Below are 23549 nucleotides of genomic sequence, written 5' to 3'. Positions count from 1 at the left end.
ATTGCGCAACATCGATCCTTCGATGACATTAATTTTGGAGCAAGCGCTGAGGTTAATACATTCTCAGTCATTGCGATCTTTAGAGAGGGGCAAGAACGCATCAATTATCAGCATTCAACACCCTTTCTCGGACGTTTAATGAGGAACAAGGGACAAGGAAACGACATCTCAATGTTAGTGATATTGCATTGCACATAGTGATCAATTGCATTTGCAACTTGAAGTTTTAAACTACAGAGTACAGAGACCAGGCAGAGGCGGAGTTATATTTGTTAACGTTAGAATTGTTAAAAAAGTTTTAAAGTCTTCTCAGCTCAGCTTAGAGTTAGACTTTACCGCACGACTCATCCACTCACTCAGCATTACACTCTTCAAGATTTAAAGATGTCTGACACTGCAAACATCACTTTGCCATCTTCAACCTACAGGACCCCATCAGGATTGGCGTATATAAAATTGCCCCAAGGCATCATTGAACTTCTGGAAGTGGTAGGTTAATAGGACTTTGACTGAGTAATTATTGGGTCGTTTGTTATTTGAATTTTGAGATTTTTTTTTGTAATAGTTTTTATGTAGTAGTCACATTTTATATCATGCTTCCCTAGTCTACAGTAAATTAATTTTCTTTCATTTTATGTTCAATTTAAAAATTGATATGCTTAGCTTATTTTATTTGTGAGGGTCTCCCTATGATCCACAACAGTCTATATGCGAAATTTACTGAAGATCTAATACATAAATTTGGGGGTTATGTAGGAATCATTTTTCGTCTAGATAGGCACTGGTCAAAGAATTATGATTTCCTCTATAAGCCAGTGTAGGCAGTATTGTCTTTGTTTTTCCACGGTTTTTAGCATACATGTACACACTTCTGACAGTCCTTTCTCGTGTTAAGTACCGGTATATATATTTTGTTTTAATACCATTGATACTGTACTTCCACCAGAGGAGATACTACGATCGATGAACAGGCACTCAAGCCTACAGCATCATAGACTTAAAGTAAAGTAAAGTAATTTCTGCAAATAATGTGTGTTGATCTTGCAGAAAAAAATATTTCTTACTTTTAATACCAAAAGTTAAAGGCACAGTTTTCGCTGCAGGAATAGTAAGAAAATAAATCTCGGCCAATTCTCACATTTCATCAGATTAAGCAATGGGAAATGCAAGAAAAGTAGTAAACCATCTGTGAAAGACTCTTTAGTTTTTATTAGGATTCCTGATTTCTACTCAAAGACACAATACATCCTTTTAGCAATGTGCTTTTATATCATTTAAAAGGAATCCCACCCAGCATGACAGCGTCATTCACACATGCTTTTCTACATTCCCGTTGTTATGCCGAAATGGGAGTGTTCGCGAGAAAGGTTGATAAGCAGGATTCCCATGGAGAGATTTGACACAGACCTTGTTTGAATTGCCTGAAAGAAGAAATATTCTCAACAATTCTTTCATGAAAAAAATAATCAAGAAAAATATGATTGTTGGAAAGTTTCTGGATAACTGCCTGATTAGCTGCAAATAAAGAAAAAAAATAATGATTCAAATTCACCAGTCAATGCCTCTGTTAGTTCTCAATGATGAAAATTTGCTTTGTAACATAGGTGCATGGTTTTAAATTGATTTTACTAATTGATGGCTTTAGTGATGAATGATTTACATTTGGATTCCTACTAAAATATGGTGCATACTTTTATCAATGGTATTTGAGTATTCTTTTCTAGATTCTTTTCATTTTATAGCCCTATCATCCATTCATGAAGAAAATTATTTCGTTAAGTTGGAAATTAGATATTTGATTTAAACCATTTTGTAAAACTCACATCTGAATCAAAGTTACTTGCCACGTGTTAGAGACATCACCGATGCAATCAGACTACCTTATCAATGTGTGATAAATAAAGTCTAAGATTGCTAGGTCTTATTTGCTTAATACTCTGGGGTTTGCAGTAGTAGTTAGGGCTACTATTCTAAAATAAATAATATTCAGATTTAAGTGTGTGATTCAGCTCTTTTCATTAACATCCTGAGACCTGACCAGACTTGTGAAACACAGAAACTCACAATCAATCTAAAAAAATGACAGTTGTTGATAAGTACAGATAAGTACATGTACCTTTGTTATATAATAATCGTTTACGTAATTTTCAAACTTACCTTAAAGCTATCAACCATATAAAATTGTTCATTTGTATTTTCAGTGAATCTCATACATATTTGTGTTAAACTTAAAGGACCAAGAACTTCAATTTTACAGAACATGAACATGGTTTTAATGGTATCTAGAATACTGTACATGTAGTATAAACTATAAAAGATGTGAGGACTGGAAAGTTTTGTTTAGGAATTTGGGATATTTTGATAAACACTCATATTTTTACTTTACAATAACGCAACTTACATGAAAAAATTGTAAGGTATTCTATTAATTTGAAAGAAATGTTTTACAGGGTTCCACACTCATTGCACATTTTTCCACTCTCGACTCGGGTGCTAAATAGGTCCCTGGTAGGATGCGAAAGCCTATGTAGTATGCCTAGCAATTGAGTCTTGGAACTCTTGTTGGAATGGTCCCCAGGGAGTGGAGAAGGTGCATACATGCGGGCATGCAAGGATCTGATGACCGGGGTGATAATATGCTGTAAAGCGCTTTGGGCCATTGTGGAAAAAGCGCTATATAAAACATAGCTATTATTAATATTATATTAGTATTGCATTTGGGAGCAATGGGAAAGAAAGCCTACATTGGTTCCTCTATGTATTATTGCTGAGCCCTGACCTCGGACTTTGATAGAGTGCAGACCTGATAGAGTGCTGTGCTCTCAGACTTATATAACAAACTGCAAAGTTTGCAAGCTGATAAGTGGTCGGATCAGTAATACTTTTTACAAACTGTAACTGATTGTTGGCCTATCATTTGTTCTCTGAAGAACATTTCCTTGGTCATTGTATTCTTAACCCCTCAGGACCAGGATAGTTAATCAATAATTTTAGATGTTTCAAAGGTCAATTTCATTTTAAAGATCTTGATTTCTACTCAATAGGCGGTTTCAAACCGCCTCGATCACAAGAATCCCCGTTAAATTACGAGAACTTTTTAAGGCTAAAAAATACCCGTTAATTATTCCTGCATTCACACCGCCCCGTAACACATCCTTCGGGATAAGTTCCCGAAGTTAAGAGCATGCGCAGTGTGGTCTGATAAGCAGGCAAGGCGGAAGATTCAAAATCACTAGCCCAGCAGCCACCCACGCCGCCTCGCCCAATGACACGCAGGTATTTTGGCAATGTGAAAGCAAATTACGGGAACTTTTATCCCAGCGTGTCGTTGGGCGCGGCGGCGTGGGTGGCTGCTGGGCTAGTGATTTTGAATCTCCCGCCTTGCCTGCTTATCAGACCACACTGCGCATGCTCGTAACTTCGGGAACTTATCCCGAAGAATGTGTTTCGGGGCGGTGTGAATGCAGGAATAATTAACGGGTATTTTTTAGCTTTAAAAAGTTCTCGTAATTTAACGGGGATTCTTGTGATCGAGGCGGTTTGAAACCACCTATTTACATCACTGCAAAGAATACTTCCTGGTCATCCAAGCGTTAACACATAAATATGGGATCAATTTAATTTGAAGAACATACTCTTTCAGGCCATATATAATAATTATTTATTCACAAGATATCTTTAAATTGGGGGTTTGTGAGGTGTCAAGTTTTTTTTTTTACTCACACGTTAGTGGCTTAAATCAGTCCAAGGCTACTAAGTCCATAGACAGGAATAACCGTCGTTTCTCGGGATTTCCTTAACAATTTCTGACATTTCACTATAATCCCCCATGTATTGGTGAGTGGAGCCAACATAGTTAAGCGGAACAACCAAAATGCAGAGACTGAAGCTTTGGTCTAATAAGTCCACGGCTTTGGACATATGCCCTATTGATTGCCATGGATGGGGTGTCTGGAAAACGAAGACCGAAGACCGAAGACCGAAGACCGGGGACACGTATCACACTCGTGTGAAAGCGTTTGTAGTTCACGCACGAAGCGAGTACAAAGCAGTGCAAAGTGTGTACAAAACACGTGCGCGGGTTAGAATGGACTTTGGACCTTGCCCCCTACACATGTTCTCCCATTGACATAACGCATGTCCCCGGTCTTCGATCTTCGTTTTCCAGACCTGTTGTTGGGTGTCTGGAAAACGAAGACAGAAGACCGGGGCCATCGCATCCGTCTAGCTAAAATAAACCATTATTATATTCAGATCATGCAAATTCAGGAATATTCTGATATTGGATATGTAATGAATTATGATTGGTTAATGATTAATTGTATGGATATCGTAATGTGAATGATAATTGATTGAGCAATATATCGCGCTCAGCTCAGCTGGCATTAAAATTTTATACCATTGACATAACGCATGTCCCCGGTCTTCGATCTTCGTTTTCCAGACCTGTTGTTGGGTGTCTGGAAAACGAAGACAGAAGACCGGGGATCGCATCCGTCTAGCTAAAATAAACCATTATTATATTCAGATCAAATTCAGGAATATTCTGATATTGGATATGTAGTCAGTTATGATTGGTTGATAAGTTAATGATTAATTGTAAGGATATCGTTATCAGCTAGGGCATAATTAATACATAACAATTATAACGTACAATACACCTCATACTGCGCAATCACGTACAAGCAGTCTCAACTTAACTGCCGTTTGCAACTACCATTGACATTACGCGTGTCCCCGGTCTTCCGTCTTCGTTTTCCAGACCTGTTGTTGGGTGTCTGGAAAACGAAGACAGAAGACCGGGGCCATCGCATCCGTCTAGCTAAAATAAACCATTATTATATTCAGATCAAATTCAGGAATATTCTGATATTGGATATGTAATGAATTATGATTGGTTAATGATTAATTGTATGGATATCGTAATGTGAATGATAATTGATTGAGCAATATATCGCGCTCAGCTCAGCTGGCATTAAAATTTTATACCATTGACATAACGCATGTCCCCGGTCTTCGATCTTCGTTTTCCAAACCTGTTGTTGGGTGTCTGGAAAACGAAGACAGAAGACCGGGGATCGCATCCGTCTAGCTAAAATAAACCATTATTATATTCAGATCAAATTCAGGAATATTCTGATATTGGATATGTAGTCAGTTATGATTGGTTGATAAGTTAATGATTAATTGTAAGGATATCGTTATCAGCTAGGGCATAATTAATACATAACAATTATAACGTACAGTACACCTCATACTGCGCAATCACGTACAAGCAGTCTCAACTTAACTGCCGTTTGCAACTACCATTGACATTACGCGTGTCCCCGGTCTTCCGTCTTCGTTTTCCAGACCTGTTGTTGGGTGTCTGGAAAACGAAGACAGAAGACCGGGGATCGCATCCGTCTAGCTAAAATAAACCATTATTATATTCAGATCAAATTCAGGAATATTCTGATATTGGATATGTAGTCAGTTATGATTGGTTGATAAGTTAATGATTAATTGTAAGGATATCGTTATCAGCTAGGGCATAATTAATACATAACAATTATAACGTACAATACACCTCATACTGCGCAATCACGTACAAGCAGTCTCAACTTAACTGCCGTTTGCAACTACCATTGACATTACGCGTGTCCCCGGTCTTCCGTCTTCGTTTTCCAGACCTGTTGTTGGGTGTCTGGAAAACGAAGACAGAAGACCGGGGATCGCATCCGTTTAGCTAAAATAAACCATTATTATATTCAGATCAAATTCAGGAATATTCTGATATATGTAATCAGTTATGATTTGCTGATAAGTTAATGATTAATTGTATGGATATCGTGATGTGAATGATAATTGATTGAGCAATATATCGCGCTCAGCTGGCATTTGCAATTTTACTACCATTGACATAACACATGTCCCCGGTCTTCGGTCTTCGTTTTCCAAACCTGTTGTTGGGTGTCTGGAAAACGAAGACAGAAGACCGGGGATCGCGTATTAATTTGTCTAGCTAAGATAGGCCTATAATATTCAGATCAAATTCAGGAATATTTTGATCTTGGATACGTCATCTGCTATGATTGGCTGCGGATAAGTTATGGTTATTAATATCGTTATCAGCTAGGACATAATTAATAAGGATACATAACAATTATAATTAATGTACATATTTTACCCATGGAATTCAGCCATTGCAGTTCTCAAAACTGTCATAAACTTGCATACAATACACCTCATACTGCGCAATCACGTACAAGCAGACTCAACTTAACTGGCGTTTGCAACTATTTTACTACCATTGACATTACGCATGTCCCCGGTCTTCGGTCTTCGTTTTCCAAACCTGTTGTTGGGTGACTGGAAAACGAAGACAGAAGACCGGGGATCGCATTCGTCTAGCTAAAATAAACCATTATTATTTTCAGATCAAATTCTGATATTGGATATGTAATCAGTTATAATTGGCTGATAAGTTAATGATTAATGTTATGGATATCGTGATGTGAATGATAATTGATTGAGCAATATATCGCACTCAGCTCAGCTGGCATTAAAATTTTACTACCGGGGACATAACGCACGTCCCCGGTCTTCGATCTTCGTTTTCCAGACCTGTTGTTGGGTGTCTGGAAAACGAAGACTGAAGACCGGGGATTTTGTCTAGCTAATTACCACTTATAGCGTGCTATACGGACACGTTTTCGTGCAATTGTACTTCGTTTTCTTCAAGTCGACTTATAAAAACTGTTGCCATGACTAGATACGATATCTCGCCAAGTCGACTTATAAAAGGTCATAAAATTATTATAGCCTATGTGGACCCCGGGGGGGGGGGGCACTCGACCAAAACTGGGTGTGCCGCGGGCGAGGCAAAAAACTATGCCCTGGAGCGGCTTTCTTTGATCTTTCTTTCTTAATAAGACGAAAATGCTATGCCTTGGAACGGAAATTCGAGTGTAAAAATGGGGGTCCCCTCCGCGGCACATACACACTATGCATTGTATACTTAGTGCCACCCCCCCCCCCGGATGTCGATGGCATGATTAAGTTTCTCGCCATGTTGATGGCACTTAAAACATGTAAAAGGGATGGTCCGGGCTGAAAATATTTATATTTTAATACATAGAGTAGAATTCACTGAGCAATGTGCCGAAAATTTTATCAAAAATCGGATAACAAGTAATATTAAGTTATTGAAATTTAAAGTTTAGCAATATATTGTGAAAACAGTCGTCTTGAATATTCATTAGGTGGGCTGATATTGTCACATCTCCACTTTCCGTTTTCCTATGTTATTAAATATAATCATAATTTTTACATTATTTTATACTCGTGCGAATAATATGTCTCCCTTATAATGAAATAAGTTGCAGCAATAAATATTTGTTGCACTAAATCAGTTGCCAATCCAATTTTTCTAGTTCTTGGATGAAAAAATTTGAATAAACCTAATTTCACATACTAAAATACAAAAGAACAAGTGGAAATGTGACATCATCAGCCAACCTAATGAATATTCATGACGACTGTTTTCACAAAATATTGCTAAATTTTAAAATTCAATAACTTTGTTATCCGATTTTGATGAAATTTTCCGTATTTTACTCAGTGAATTATACTCTATTCAATAAGCAATATACATTATGAAAGATTTCTGCCTAAATGAGACAGAAAATCGTGTACAACTCTTGAACGGACACACAGGTCACGGAGTGACCCTGAGTGCAAACAGCTGACTGTGTTACAACGTAGGGGTGAAACATTTTCACAATAGGGGTGATCAAACTCACTGGAGGGACTTTAATTCACTTATAACAAAGAAATGTGTACTACAGTACTCCTGTTGAATGCTCTGATGAAAATTATATGAGTTTCACATTCATTTGAACGGGAGGACAAGATTATTGTATATATCGAGTGCATTATGCATAAATCATACCATTGCGACCCCTGCCCGGCCGATGGTTCAGGCATGACGATCCTGAGTGACGTCACCGATAGAGACCTCAAATGCCAGGAGAGCCTATTCGACAACTAACTTCATCTAAAAAACACGTATTGAAGATAACATCCAATGGGGAAATGGCTTTCATTTTCATGAAATATACATTCCGTTCCTCAATAAATCTTTAACCCCGTCGTTAACTGCCCATTCATTCTCGAGCAATGGGGGAATGAATACAGAGTGTCTCAAAGTTTGTGTGAAAAAAGGTGCATTTTCCATAGAACTTCTGCCAAAAAGCAATGCGTAAGGGAAAGATTAGCCCCAAAACACGAATAGATGAGTTAATCAAATGGAATGAATCATGAAAATCAGTGAAATATACTTTCTCCTGTACTCATTACTGAATACCCCGACTTGATACGATTAATTTTCCCCCTCTCCATCAACTTTTAAGAAAAAGGGTGCATATTTTCATAAAAATATCATGTGTTATATCGACGGACGCCCGTGCGTACGAGCAGGAGGAAGCCAAATGTCTCGTATTTTTCATAATGATACTTTCACCCCGGACCATCCCTTTAAAAGCTCCGTATAAAATAAACCTAATTGTAATAGAAAGCAATGTCATGGACCTAAGACAGGTGGGAAGCGCGCCCTTGTAGAACGTTTTCCATACGGTCGGCGAACATGAAACACGAGTGCGTCGCACGCATACTACTTTGCGGTTAAACCCGAGACGTTCCCACGCGTACATTTCGAGACATCAACATTCAGTCTGTCAGTACGCGTTTTGAAGAAAATTACCCTGTTTACACGTGCATCGGCTTTTGGTTCAGAACCAAAAGCCGATGCAGAATTGGCATTTGGTCTAATTGCACCGCAGAATCGGCTAACTCTCTCTAGGAATCGACATTTGGATCTCTTAGTCTCGCATTTAAACAATGAGAGAGGGAAAGAGAATAAAGAAACAAGAGGAGAAAGGAAAAGGGACATAATAATTGGAGTGAACAAATAATCATCCTGAAATAGGGCCTACTAATAAACAAGTGAGGAAGGGGTTAGAAATAAAGAGATGGCAAAGTGAAACGGAAATTTTAGGCGGGAAAGGGAAGGAAAAGAGCCAAAAATAAACGGGATGCGAAAATGCTAACATAAAATCTGAATAGAAAACAGAAAAAACAAGAGGAAAAAGAAAGAAATTAAAGAACACAACAGTGGCTGTCCCAGGGGGGGGGCTGGGAGCCCCCCTCCCTGAGATTTGGTGTGCCCCCCCCCCCTGAAAAAAAATTGGCAGAGCAAAAAAAGGGAGAAAGAAGAAAAGATAAAAGGAAAAGAAGAAGAAAAGATAAGTGGAAAATAAGAGGAGGAAGACGAGTGAATGAAGTAATGTGAGGGAAGACTTGCCAAGAAGAATTTCATGGTACTATAAAAAAATCTTTGCTTGCGCTTCGCGCCAGGATTGCCTGTTCGATGAGATTCATATCTTGCTCAATACATGTAGGCTGATATTGAGCAAGTTTTGAATTTATTATACAAAACATAATTAGCTCGGACATCGAGCTTTCAATATTTTTTTTCATTCACAAATTTAAGTGCTCTGTAAAATGTCCGTTTTATTGTCTACATATCAGCATTTTTTTAAAGCTCACGCTGCGTGGTCACATTGTTTGATTTGCCAAGTTCCTATTGTCCATAATGTTCCATTAAAGAATGTATTCAGAGTGCCCAGATTCTAGGTCTAAATCTAAAACATGCGCGATAGCCTGCATGTTCTTTATTTAAAATCTATTTAAATTATCCAGTTTCACATCATAATATCAAAAATTGTCTGCTCGCGCTTCACGATCGCATTAGTAATGATACCCAATCATGCCAATTAACTATATCTTATTTATGATTTACAAAATATGAATAGTGTCCCGCTTTTAGGTCTGAAATCTCTTCTTTTTTCCTCTCGCGCTTCGAGCTCGCATCCATTGTTTCGTTACATACCTATCCCTTTTATTGATACAAAAAGTAATTACCATTCTTTTAGGTCGGAATGTTAAAAAAATGCTTTATTGAAATATATACCGTCTTCGTGGGTACCTATAAACAGTCCTTAACAGGTCCCTTTTCGATAATGCTAGGACAGTTAATAACAATTTCTGCTCGCGCTTTGCGCTTGCAGTAATTATCTAGTTACATACGCATCTTGTTCAGGTTCACAAACATTGCCCAGAATAGTCAATTTTCAGGTTAAAATATATACATGCGATTCCAAAAATTTTCAGAATTTGTTTAGAAAAAACACTGTTTTTGATTATGTCATATTCTTTACAATTGTTTACAATTTAGTAATTTTGGTACTTAATTTCCTTCTTTAATGTTGCTTGCACCCAAGAGTAAAACACAAAAAACACCTTGTAATTTTACCATTTAGGGCCTAAATGGTAAAATTACAAGGTGTTCTTGTTTGTATTATCTTTGCATAAAGTTTTTGAGCTTGCTGGAATGTGCACCAATCGTTTCATAATTTTTAGCTTCTTATTAGTTGAATTGTTTTAAAATAACAGGATTATAAGTCCTACTTGACAGTGTTAGTGTTGATAGATGCGTTATCGACTTTCAATATATTTTTACCTATAAAGGTGTCTTTTTACGTTTTATCTATTTGCCTGATTTCTTTCCTGAAATTGAACCCGAAATAAATATTCCAAAAATGAGATCAATATTATTGGAATCGGAGATATTCAGCATTTGTGATTATTATGACTAATCGTGTTCAATTGATCTATGAAAACTTAGTATGAGGGCCAGTTTACACATTTTCTGATGAATATATGCATAGCCAAACGGGAGATTTCGGGTGCAAGACCCCCCCCCCCCCCAATTTTTTATGATGCAGAAGGCGCCGCTAAAGAAAAAAAAAACGGAAAAAAGAAGAAAGTGAGAGAAAAGGAAAAAGAGCAATATCAAACAGAAAGAAAAAATTATCAAGGTAAGATAAAGTAGAAAATATTTCGAAAAACCTGTGCCACCGACCAAAACTTAAAAAGGGTCCCGCTTCTAACATTGATGCTGGAGAGAAGGGATGATTTTATGGGGGTAATTGTCCTCAGGCAGGGGAAATTGTCCGGGGGATAATTGTCCTCGGGGGTTATTGTCCAGTGGGTAATTGTCCTCGAGGATAATTGTCCGGGGGGTAAGTGTCCTCGGGGGCTTATTGTCCGGGGGTAGTTGTTCGGGGGTAGTTGTCCGGGGGAATTGTCCGGGGGTGATTGTCCACGGGGTAGTAGTCCGGGGTAGTTTAATTGTCCGGGGGGTAATTGTCCTCGGGGGGGTAATTGTCCGGGGGGTAATTGTCCTAGAACCATTCACACAAATAACCATAACTTATCTGCAGCCAATCATGGCAGATGACGTATCCAAGATCAAAATATTCTTGAATGCATGGTGCTGAATGATAGGCCTATCTTAGCTAGACAAAATTATACGCGATCCCCGGTCTTCTGTCTTCGTTTTCCAGACACCCAACAACAGGTCTGGAAAACGAAGATCGAAGACCGGGGACATGCGTTATGTCAATGGTAGTTGCAAACGGCAGTTAAGTTGAGACTGCTTGTACGTGATTGCGCAGTATGAGGTGTATTGTACGTTATAATTGTTATGTATTAATTATGCCCTAGCTGATAACGATATCCTTACAATTAATCATTAACTTATCAACCAATCATAACTGACTACATATCCAATATCAGAATATTCCTGAATTTGATCTGAATATAATAATGGTTTATTTTAGCTAGACGGATGCGATCCCCGGTCTTCTGTCTTCGTTTTCCAGACACCCAACAACAGGTCTGGAAAACGAAGACGGAAGACCGGGGACACGCGTAATGTCAATGGTAGTAAAATTTTAATGCCAGCTGAGCTGAGCGCGATATATTGCTCAATCAATTATCATTCACATTACGATATCCATACAATTAATCATGCAATCATAATTCATTACATATCCAATATCAGAATATTCCTGAATTTGCATGATCTGAATATAATAATGGTTTATTTTAGCTAGACGGATGCGATGGCCCCGGTCTTCTGTCTTCGTTTTCCAGACACCCAACAACAGGTCTGGAAAACGAAGATCGAAGACCGGGGACATGCGTTATGTCAATGGTATAAAATTTTAATGCCAGCTGAGCTGAGCGCGATATATTGCTGAATCAATTATCATTCACATTACGATATCCATACAATTAATCATTAACCAATCATAATTCATTACATATCCAATATCAGAATATTCCTGAATTTGATCTGAATATAATAATGGTTTATTTTAGCTAGACGGATGCGATGGCCCCGGTCTTCTGTCTTCGTTTTCCAGACACCCAACAACAGGTCTGGAAAACGAAGATCGAAGACCGGGGACATGCGTTATGTCAATGGTATAAAATTTTAATGCCAGCTGAGCTGAGCGCGATATATTGCTCAATCAATTATCATTCACATTACGATATCCATACAATTAATCATTAACCAATCATAATTCATTACATATCCAATATCAGAATATTCCTGAATTTGCATGATCTGAATATAATAATGGTTTATTTTAGCTAGACGGATGCGATGGCCCCGGTCTTCTGTCTTCGTTTTCCAGACACCCAACAACAGGTCTGGAAAACGAAGATCGAAGACCGGGGACATGCGTTATGTCAATGGGAGAACATGTGTAGGGGGCAAGGTCCAATGTCCATTCTAACCCGCGCACGTGTTTTGTACACACTTTGCACTGCTTTGTACACGCTTCGTGCGTGAACTACAAACGCTTTCACACGAGTGTGATACGTGTCCCCGGTCTTCGGTCTTCGGTCTTCGTTTTCCAGACACCCCCATGGATGCCCCTTTCTTTAGACCTGAATGTTTTTTTTTACCTTTATAATTTTCCTGTTTAAGATAGGTATTTGCCCAATAGAAAAAGTGGCCATGCCATAAAATTATCAAAATTTTGCTTTGAATTCATGCACCACTATTACATATATATGGTAAAATTTATTACAAAATATTTTTAAGTTAATGTGGTTATTGTTTAATAATAATAAACACCTTCCTTCATTCCAATGTTAATTTCATTGAAAAAATATTTTACAATGACATTTACCAATGTTGGATTATGACTTCATGGACATCTGGATTCATTTTCATTCATTGCATCCATGTCTTATTTTATCACAAAAACAACACCTAATTATATAAGTGTGAAATACCACATAAGGAGATATCAAGTTATGCTGGAGAAGATAGTCTTTCAGGGAATGTATGAGAGTTTCGTGTTTCAGTCACATTTTTTCTTTTTTGAAGTGTCAAATTTTTTCTGACTCACACTAGGGCCAGTGGGGTCAATGTAAAACAAAAGAAATTATTATAAATAACATGATATTTAATTGTTGCATTTCCAGCTCACATGTCTCGGAGCTCTGTTGGGTATAGCAATCCAACCTGACAAGGCAGAGGATGAATCGTCATACTGGCATCTCCAAGCAGCCTGCGGAGGATTCCTTGGTGTCACTGCCATCCTCATCCTCCTCTACGTATTGGATGTTCCCCAGAAGACAACCCGCTTCCCATGGAGCATGCTGGTAAGTAATACATATTTCCAGGGATGTTGTCGGGGCGGGCCTCTGGGCCAGATTTTCCCGGCCGTTGCCCGAGTCGTCTGTACAAAGTCTATGGGAGAAGGTTTTCTCCAGTGGTATGAAGAGGTGTTGTGGCTCGGTGGATAAGTCTCTGGACTTTAAACCACAAAGTCCAGGGTTCAAATCCCATCATGGCACTCACATCATTTGGCAAGTTGTTTGTCTACATTTGCCGCTCTCCACCCAGGTGTAGTAAATGGGTACCCGGTAGGAAACAATTCCCTGAATGCTCGAGCGCCCAACAAGGGTAGCCATGCTTAAGTCGGAATAATAGTATGCAGCGCTTAGAAACATTGTAATGAGCACTACCGGGTATGTAAATTTTGCGTATAATTATTATTTTGTGAAACAAAAGAACTGGCCTTGGCAACATCCCTGCTTATTTCAGGACTTTACTCATACTAGTGGAAGTAACAAATCATGTTTGTTTAGTGGTTTAATTTCATACTTTTGTATGTGGAGGGGGTGGGGGTGTTCATTGGATAAGGGCAGTACCCTTTTGATCCCCGATTCCCGCCCAGAGAGAACATAATCCTTTTCCGCTCTTGAAGATTAAAATTTGCAGTTTATGCAATTAATACAGGTCTGGTAGCTGATACTCAATTCACAGAACACTACATTTTCATTTTACAGAATGATGTAAACCTACATTATTATTTATCAGTATGCTTGAATTAATATCCAAATATTTTTCTTGATTTCAAATGCATGTTGAATGTTTAAAATCCCTCTTTTTTATTTTCTATTGAGAATTATGTGTTATTGATATACTTATTAAAAAATAGAAATATTTTACAATTTGCAGATGAATGTTGCAGGAGTGAGTGTCTGGAATTTAATTCTAAGCACTAAGTGTTTGTTAATGCATGTAGGATGCTTACTAGACCATTTTATATTTGCTTTTTATTGAATTTCAGAATTACAATTTAATTAATAAATAGAACAAAAGATGTGTAAGTCCTTTTTCACCAGTAAAAGAAATATTTTTTTTCCCTGATACACAGCAAGTATTCTACTGCGCTGGAGCAGCAGTAGCTCTCATGTCTCTTGCTGGCCATGTTGCAGCCAACACTTTTGGACAAGCCGGAATCATTGTTGCTGTCGTAAGTTTGCATCCATTCTTTCCTATTTTCATACTTTCTTAGTTAAAGATAAGGCATTACCCACAAACCTTTCTTTTCAGGGATCTCAAATAACTTTAACATACAATGTAATATTGTATTATTGATTGTACGATTTCTGAAATATTTTGAATAAATGAATTCATTCAGTCAGTCAATCTTAGGCATGATCATATGAATATGATTTTAGAAAGAGACATACAATTTTGAACTGCACAAATATGCTTGTTTTTCTTGGCTAACAAAATGACTTGTAGATGAATGATATGGTACAGTAGAGTACTGTATTAATCCTATGCATACCTTATACCAGTAAGTTTTGTACTGTCAAAAATATTGCACCTTTCTGATAAATCTGTTTGCAGTTTGATAAAACAGTATCAGTTATTCATGTAGCAGTATTAAATGAAGGAAAGAGAGCTCATTGACCTTGGATCATACAGGATATTCATCAATATCTTTCCGTGTTTCAACAGACTTTTAAAGTGGAACTACAATTTTTTTAATAGTGTGTAAGAGAGGAGGAAAAAAAACACAGAGTGGTGATAGTTCCATAGATATTGGGCCAAGAATATGATAGATACGTATAAAATACTATTCAATTTTCAAAATTTGCTATTTGGTAATGAATTTATGACTAGTGATAGGGACAACTTTCCCATTGACTGTAATAAGTTATCAGGGATTTTTTTCTATTCCGCTATTAAAGGCAGTAATTACATCACATGTAAAGAACTCTTCTCCACCCATGTTTAAATCCACTTTGAAGACATATTTATTAAAAGACTTTTAAATGAGTTAGTGCCACAATTTCCAGCAAATTCCTCCTCTTTTCTTTGCCTTTTCTGTCTCCTTCAACAGCGCATAGGGATGCATTTGGCAGTGATATGCGCTATATAAGCATGTTGGTATTATTATTATTATTAATATATTGATAACACACACATTTTTTTAAATTATGGAATTAAAAAAAATGATAATTTGAAGAACGGTAAATCTTTTGATGAAAAAACAATGCTTCCACCATTCTGTGTATTGGAGCTAATGGACCACATGTAGCTTTCATTTCCCTATGTCATAGTGACATTACCAATGGTGTCAATTTATAAGTATAGTGATTACAGCTTTTAAAAGTTTCGAACTTTCTTTTTGTGTGTCCAATATGTATTCAATCTTTTAACAATCTGCTTAAAGTCTGATTTATCTTTTTCCTCTGAAAACAAATTTCTATTTGGGTTGGATTTCCCTTTAAATTGTGTACAGGGATCAACCAGTGCTGTTATAGTTGACATTGTAACTGCTTAAATTTTTTAGTAAAATGCGTATTAATCGTTGATTGCATTACATGTGGTGCTTTTAGACCAATTTACACTCTAGTAATAGAGCAGCTACAGATAGAGTAGAAACATTCTGAAGTGATGCACTCATTACTTCAATCCATATTCAAGTGCACGCAGGTATCATTTTTAGGTTAGATGAAGATTTGTTCAATTTTTATTTTGTAGGAAAATGCAGTATGTTTTTGACATTTTTTAATATTTTCATTTGATTTCTTCATTTATTCCATATATTTCAATATCTATTTATGATTTGTCTTTAGGTTCTTTCCTTCATTGCAATGATATTGTACTTCATCGAGATCTTCTTCGCAATCCGTGCCTGGAAACGCAGCATCATTGCTGAGACACTTCGACTGGTCGAGGAGGGGAAGCTAGGAGTCAGTGCACCCCCTTCTGCTATGAAAGAGAACAATGCCATCTAAAGAGCTTCCAAGCCTGACCGTTTGGGCATTCAGTTTTAAGGAGCTTATATTCTCGTATAATTTTTAAGCTACTCTATAGAAATCAGTTACAAAATGTTATTCCAAAATTATTTTCATTGGTAAAAATCAAATTTTGGTTTAAGAATGTGTCATTTAAACTTTAATGTATGTTATAGAATTATCATAATCTTTCCTCTGTTGTTTCCCTCTGAGGGAAGGGATTGGATTGGGCTCATCTTTTCATTCCTCATCATATGCTTCAATTGTTCACCAATTCCAAAGCCTATTCCTTTTCCATCCTCCTTGATGTGATCCAACCACCTTTCCATCTAAAACATGACTCTGAAAATAACATTTGATTTTCTCAAAATTCTTTCATTTGCACTTATCAATAGCAAACTCGCGAATGATCAGAAAACAAAATCGAAAACAGACAACGGAAGTTAAAGAAAATGGACATTTCAAGAATTCAGAGCCCTGCGTTCTTTCACTTTGCTATGTGCTAAAAGCCATTGATTGATATTACCCCCCTTAGCTTTTCTTAACATGCTCACATTATGCCTCTGAATTATATTCTCTCTGATCTTTATTCACCCCAACTTTATTCTGTAAATCCATATCATCCTTTTTTTCTATCCATCCGATCTGGTCATTTTTCTTATAGGTCTTTAACACTTCAACTTTGCCACATCCAATTTCCTAATGATTTAAATAACATGATATTTTTGGGGTGTGTTTGTTATGCTTTTAGAGATATTACAAAAATTATCTGTTGATCATGATGATGGTGATGGCATCATCTATAATACACCATTAAGTATTCAAATTATCAGTACTTGATCAGTAATTAACATGGCGCTGACTGTAAAATATGAAATAAGTTTGACAAGGGAAGAATGGATTATAATCAAATATGTTAAGTTGTGTATTCTGCATATGGTATTGCGTATGTAAAGCATTTTCTTCATCCATACAGTAATGTAGGCTTTTTTATTTTCCTAATAGAACCATACTGTCGTGTAATATAATAAACATAACAAATTGCCAATTCAAGAATTATGAATCTATTATTTTAAGCATCAAGTTGTCAATTTTTAATAGCTTTTAAAATTCTTTTTCTTGGGGTGGATGTATAAAATCTTTTTTTTTTTCTTGATTACTTAGTATTAATAAATATATTTTGATATATTCAGTTGAACAATCAGTACTCTATGCAAACTCAATACCACTTGGTATTAAACAAGGTCTCACGGTTCTTTTTATCTGTCGAATTCACATCAATATGCGTATTTATCAGCATTTATTGTAATTGGCTATTTGCTGCCACCTGTATATACTGTAAATAGTTCCACTATTTATGCTGCGCAAAGAGGGTTTTGTCACATAAAATGTGGGATTCCTTTGCATGATCCCTTCTTTGAGCAGAATTTTATCTCTAAGTATTACCAGTTCAGAACAAAGTTCAACTCAAGTGCATGACTTGACATTAATTTTCTATGTGCCAAGTAACTCCTAAAGGTTTCCATGGCAAAGAAGAAGAAGAATGTAGTGGTTTTACAGTATACCAACTCAAACTCGTTCGGGTGGTATCTTCAGGACCAACATATGCTCATTTAAGAATATATGGGGTACCATTAAACCACTACACTCTTCTATATGCCAAGTATATAATTTGTATCAATTATTTTTTAAAGACATTTAGCATTAATGTTTTACAAAGATGATATTTAATATGAGACAATTGAGAGATTAGTGTGTCTATGTTATTATGACAACTTTGAACTTACAAGTGCATTAATTGTCTTTCAAATTTGAATTTTGCATATATGTTTATCATACAGTACTTAAGCATAAGGTGATTCATTTTTATTAAGGATCAAAACAGTATAACATTTTCATATGTGATATAAGGAGATATTCTATTTAAACCAGGCAGAAGTATATTTTATGAATATTGATATTTTAAGGGAGACAAACTTATTTGCTGTATAGTCCCCAATGATTAACTGGGATCCTCATGCCTGCCAGACAAGAGCACTTCCTTTCTCAGATGCCTAGCATGTCAATATGAATATGATAATATAACAAATAATGCACAGGTGAGAGTGTGTTAGTGGTGATGTGGGGCATTCTGTTGTGTTTTCAATGGTGCAACAAGCACAAGGCCTGTTGAGTGCTGTTTTGCACAATGTAGTATATCCAAGATATCTCCATCACCTGTAACATCAAAAACATGTGAATTGTTTGTTTTATGAAAAGGGTCATTACATGTAATATATTTCTTCTTAAGAACAGAACATTCAGTATTTGGTTTCATTGACCATCATAAATGTCCATATGATTCTATATGTAGCCACCTGTTACCAGATTAAAGCCTGTGTATAGCTTTGGTAAAGGGTCAATAATGTGATTGATAATCGAATATCATCTAATATGACAGTCTTACTGAAGCGTAGAGACCGTTAGATATTTTTCCAACTGCACTTCTCTGAGAAAATTTCAAATATTCAAATCTTGGATATATAGCGCCCTCTCTCGGCGATGCTTGTTTTAAATTTAAAAAATGGGCATTCAAGCACTTATCTTATAAATTTAGTGATTAGGTATCCAAAAGTTACAGACAAAGAACATATCTTGAAAGTTTCAGCCCATTCCATGATTTTGAATAGGATTTAATTGAAAGACAAAAACACACAGATATTTTAATTTGATCGGGTGACCTGATCAAGTTAAATTTCCATTTAAAACCGCAAAATATATCCTGTAAAACACATTTTCATTTCATATCCTCCACATCATAACTGTTATAGGGCATATCCATTCATATTAGCTAGCAATGAATTGGAATAGTGATAGGTGCATTTTGGTGGATTTACCAAAACTATACACAAGCTTTAAGAATGAATCTTCCCAAATGGAGATGAATTCTGTGATATTGATGATTTGTAGTCTTCCCAAATCAAGAAAATTGGGTGGTATAGTGACCAATAAGTATTGAGACAAAATTGCTTTATTCTCATAAATACATGTGATATAATTAACAGTCTTTCTCAGTGCTGTGCACAGAGTGTATGAATATGTTTTCTATTCAGAGATCCTGTCAAATTTGAGCATCTATATTAATTTCTTTTCCAGTTTGTGCAAACTCTTCGTTTTAAAACTGCTATTAACAAATGCCTAATATATTTGTGTAATGGTAATTGACTGATATTGATATTATTAGACTGTTGTCTTATTGTAAACAATTGTTTTTGTATTTGTTGATCAACCACAATCCACATCTAATATGTTTTTTCAAAATTCTATGTATAATTTTGCTATTATCATGTCTTCCGAAAATTTGGCGCATCGATTGATATTAAAATGCAGAATATTTTAATGACGAGAAGTCTTTCTCATATTTGTCTCTGATGTGGACATATGTCCTTGATTAAAGCCTAACTTCGATAATTTACATACTGGTAAAATATGGTTCCACGACATTTGCTCTGGCGACTATAGGTCCACTATAAATTCCACACACTAATCAAATGACCAACTTCAATCCTGCCGGATTTAACATCATACCCTACCCTGAACCTATAAAGCCTTACATAAAACCCTATTGCAACCCTAACCCTATATCTAATTAGTCAAAGTAAAGCCTGGAGAAATCGTTGCAGTAGCAAATGACCTGTTCGTAGTTACTTCATGGGCAATTTTGGTCAAATGACCTTTCATTTCTTTCATCATGATAGGCAGATTTCAAAGCAAGATATTACGTAAGCTTGCCTTACATAGCAGGATGAAGAAATTGAATAGACCAGGTGACTAGAATAGCACACCAATGAACACTTAATGAAGGTATTTGTTGCATTCCTACTTTGAATGCATATCTTAGCATGTTGCACAATGTACTTGACAAACTGTGAAATACCATGTCGTTCGTGGAAGCATTGTTGTTTTTTGTGGATGTAAATGAAAACGACAATTCAAAAGAATATATGAATAATCAAGACATCAAAGTTGGTGCTTATCTCATTAGATTTTAAACCACCATGTCGCTTTAGTACAAATGACCTTCTTCTGATCATGCGTAGAATCTTTTGATCATGCGCAGAAAGGAACTACGAACTGGCTTATTTTTGTGTCAGCGGTAAATACTTTGGCCATGTTGATAGTAGTGCTGTTCAACAGTAACCTATTGAGGAATAGTTTCACGACATGCAGGGTTCAATTCACCGGTAGCTTGTAATTTAGTTTATCCTTTAATACCTGGGGGGTGTTTCACAAAGATTTAAGTATGACTTAGAGTCGCACTTAAATGCCGAGTTGCGTACGGTATGAAAGGCTTGACCGCATTGGTCAGATTGTGCCATGAGGACGCGCACTACTGCGTATCTATCAATAAGATCGCGCATTGCATATCATGTACGCGTCGGCATTTAAGTGCGACTTAAGTCATACTTAAATCTTTGTGAAACACCCCCCAGGATTTAATATTGTTGAAAAATGAATGAAATGGGATATAACCAGCGCCGCTCCAATCAAAGGATTTCTTCAGAGACAATATTGATGGTGATAATCGTGATGAAAATGATAGAGGTGTTGCCAACCATTCAGTTTGTAATTGAATTACCGTATCCACTTTTTAAAGTTTTTATTTCCCTAAAAAAATTCAGATTTGAGTACTTTGTGAGTATAGGATTTGGATGCATATATTAGTGTGTCAATTATTAATATTTTTTTTTTAAATATATCCAATTATCCATTTCTGTATTTTGTTTGAGCAAATCATTACACAACCAGAGTAATTCTTGAGGCTGAATTTTCTCTCAAGATATGCACCAGATTACACAACTGTAAGTCCAAAAATAGAAATGCTCCCTACCGTGGGAGGTGGTAGAGTCACTTATGGGGATGACTATGATTATAATGATAATGGTGATGATGGTGTTTGATCATGGTGGTGATGATGATAATGATGACCATGATGATAATGATGTTGACTATGGTGCTTATGGTTTACCATGGTGATGGTGGTCATGACTTTTCTTGTGGGGTAGGGGCTAATTTATTAGCAAATGTACCCCCGGGGGGGCACTCGACCAAAAAAGTGGTAGGGGTGTGCCGCGGGCAAGACAAAAAACGGGGGCCTTGGAGCGGGCTTATTGTAAAAGAGGGTCCTCGGAACTACAATTTTGTGAAAACGGGGGCCCTTGGAACGGATCGCCAGCGTGTGAGTACGTGCGTATGCACCCCTATGGAACGGGTATGCGTGCATGGTGCAGCTAGCGCGGCCTCCGCGGGGTGCGCTCGCCCAGAGACGATGGTCGGACAGCGCTCGGCGGCCGCTTTTCACCAAAATTGCAGCTGATCAATGCGACCGGAACGGCGTAACGAAATTATATGCGAAGCTTTGGAGCGGATTTCTTTTTTTTTCTCGATAAGAACAAAATGCTATGCCTTGGAGCGGCTTTCTTTGTTTTTTTTCTCACTAAGACAAAAATGCTATGCCTTGGAACGGAAATTTGGGTGTAAAAATGGGGGTCCCCTCCGCGGCACATACCCACTATGCATTATATACTGAGTGCCCCCCCGGGAATGTACCCCACCCCCCCAAAAAAAAAAAGTTTTCCTCTGGTTACTCTGCAAATGTATATCATTCATTGCTCAATCTGAATATTGCTCCCATCTCTGTTCTAGATCTGCATCTAATCATCTCAGTCTACTCTTTTCTACCCCTCTTCATCTTACCTCTTGAGTGTGCAGTGCCCCCCCCCCCTTCTCTCTCCCTTCACACTTTCTCTCTCTCCCCTTTTCTTCCACCTTTTCCCTCTTCACCTTACCCCTTCTCCCCTTTCTGCTCCCCCCTTTCTCCTCCCCCTTAATTTTCTCTCCATCTTTCTACTACCATATTCTCAGAACATGTGATTACCATTCATTCAACCATTAAAATCATACAAAATAATTCCAATTCTACTTCCTGTGGAACAAACTACAGACATAGAAAATTGAGCTTCAGTGTACACATTGGTAACATACACAATCAACATTTTAATCAAACTGACAAAAGTGCAAAAATATTTCATCTCATCACAATCATCATTTCACACAATTCGCTTTATCCACCTCAATAAATTACCTGATATTTTATGATTCATTTTAGTTTGTATACAATATCACATTAAAATCAAAGGGTTGTTTTGTTTTGTTCCTCTAAGTTTGCAGTAATTTCATTGCTTTTATAAAAAAAATCCTTGAGAAAGTGCAAGAGGGAATTGCTAGCAGAAAATGATGGCCTTAAAATATAAAATAAAGAGTTTTTCCACAAATATATGAGGAATATACAACATATTTCCCCTAAAAAGTTTTATTATTACATCATAGTTTTACGGCAATGGTGATAATTAGATTCTTCACCTCAATCATCACTCCAACTTCAATCCCAATGCTATCCATCAAAATATCCAATATATTCCTGATATTCATGTCACTATATTGAACATTCATATGAAATACTTTTGTTTTCTCTTTACATGACTTGTGTAATAACCAGAATATAAGATCTCTGTACAAGTAAGATTTGGGTTAAAATATTGTTCACATAAAAAAAATGACATTGGCACATACCGTACATGAAACACACTTTAATACCACAGATACAACACGTGAGCTGAAATATATATATATAATGCCTATCACTGGGACAATATATATAAATAGCTTGAGAGAAATGGTGAGAATGACTGGGAGAGAGAGAGAGATGTAGAGGAGAGGGGAGGGGGGTGAGATCAGGAGAAAACACTCATACCTTTAAACATGGAAGGAACATGCAATGGTGAATGTATTCAAGAACACTACCATAACTTTTGCCACATATCTGAAAAAGTAACACCTCAGTCACATTTGCTCTATGATGGCCGTACCACCTATATGTAGCTGGTGTAAAAAATGTTAAAACGGCTGTTTTTCGACTTGCCGTATGGCCGCCGTAGAGCAAATGTGACCAAGGTATATGTTCGGATAACAAAAATGTCCAAGAACACAAATATGAACAAAAA

General features: G+C 36.8%; 1 protein-coding gene across 1 annotated transcript; it reads left to right on the top strand.

Moving 5' to 3' along the window:
• Positions 1-39: 39 nt before the first annotated feature.
• On the top strand, positions 40-16913 carry LOC121407850. The gene is made up of 4 exons (XM_041599082.1): positions 40-489; positions 13387-13566; positions 14628-14726; positions 16345-16913. The coding sequence occupies exons 1-4, from the start codon at positions 385-387 to the stop codon at positions 16504-16506; spliced, it is 546 nt and encodes a 181-aa protein (XP_041455016.1). The 5' UTR covers positions 40-384; the 3' UTR covers positions 16507-16913.
• Positions 16914-23549: the final 6636 nt, after the last annotated feature.

Source organism: Lytechinus variegatus, chromosome 2 (genome assembly GCF_018143015.1).
Source record: "Lytechinus variegatus isolate NC3 chromosome 2, Lvar_3.0, whole genome shotgun sequence".
Classification (NCBI taxonomy): domain Eukaryota; kingdom Metazoa; phylum Echinodermata; class Echinoidea; order Temnopleuroida; family Toxopneustidae; genus Lytechinus; species Lytechinus variegatus.
This window is presented reverse-complemented; position numbering and strand designations above follow the sequence as displayed.

What these genes read in the sequence shown, in the direction of transcription:
- LOC121407850 (XM_041599082.1), top strand. Translation starts at nt 385, where the DNA reads ATGTCTGACACTGCAAACATCACTTTGCCATCTTCAACCTACAGGACC. An exon ending in TCATTGAACTTCTGGAAGTG is followed by an intron (nt 490 to 13,386) that starts GTAGGTTAATAG and finishes TTGCATTTCCAG; the next exon opens with CTCACATGTCTCGGAGCTCT. An exon ending in GCTTCCCATGGAGCATGCTG is followed by an intron (nt 13,567 to 14,627) that starts GTAAGTAATACA and finishes CCTGATACACAG; the next exon opens with CAAGTATTCTACTGCGCTGG.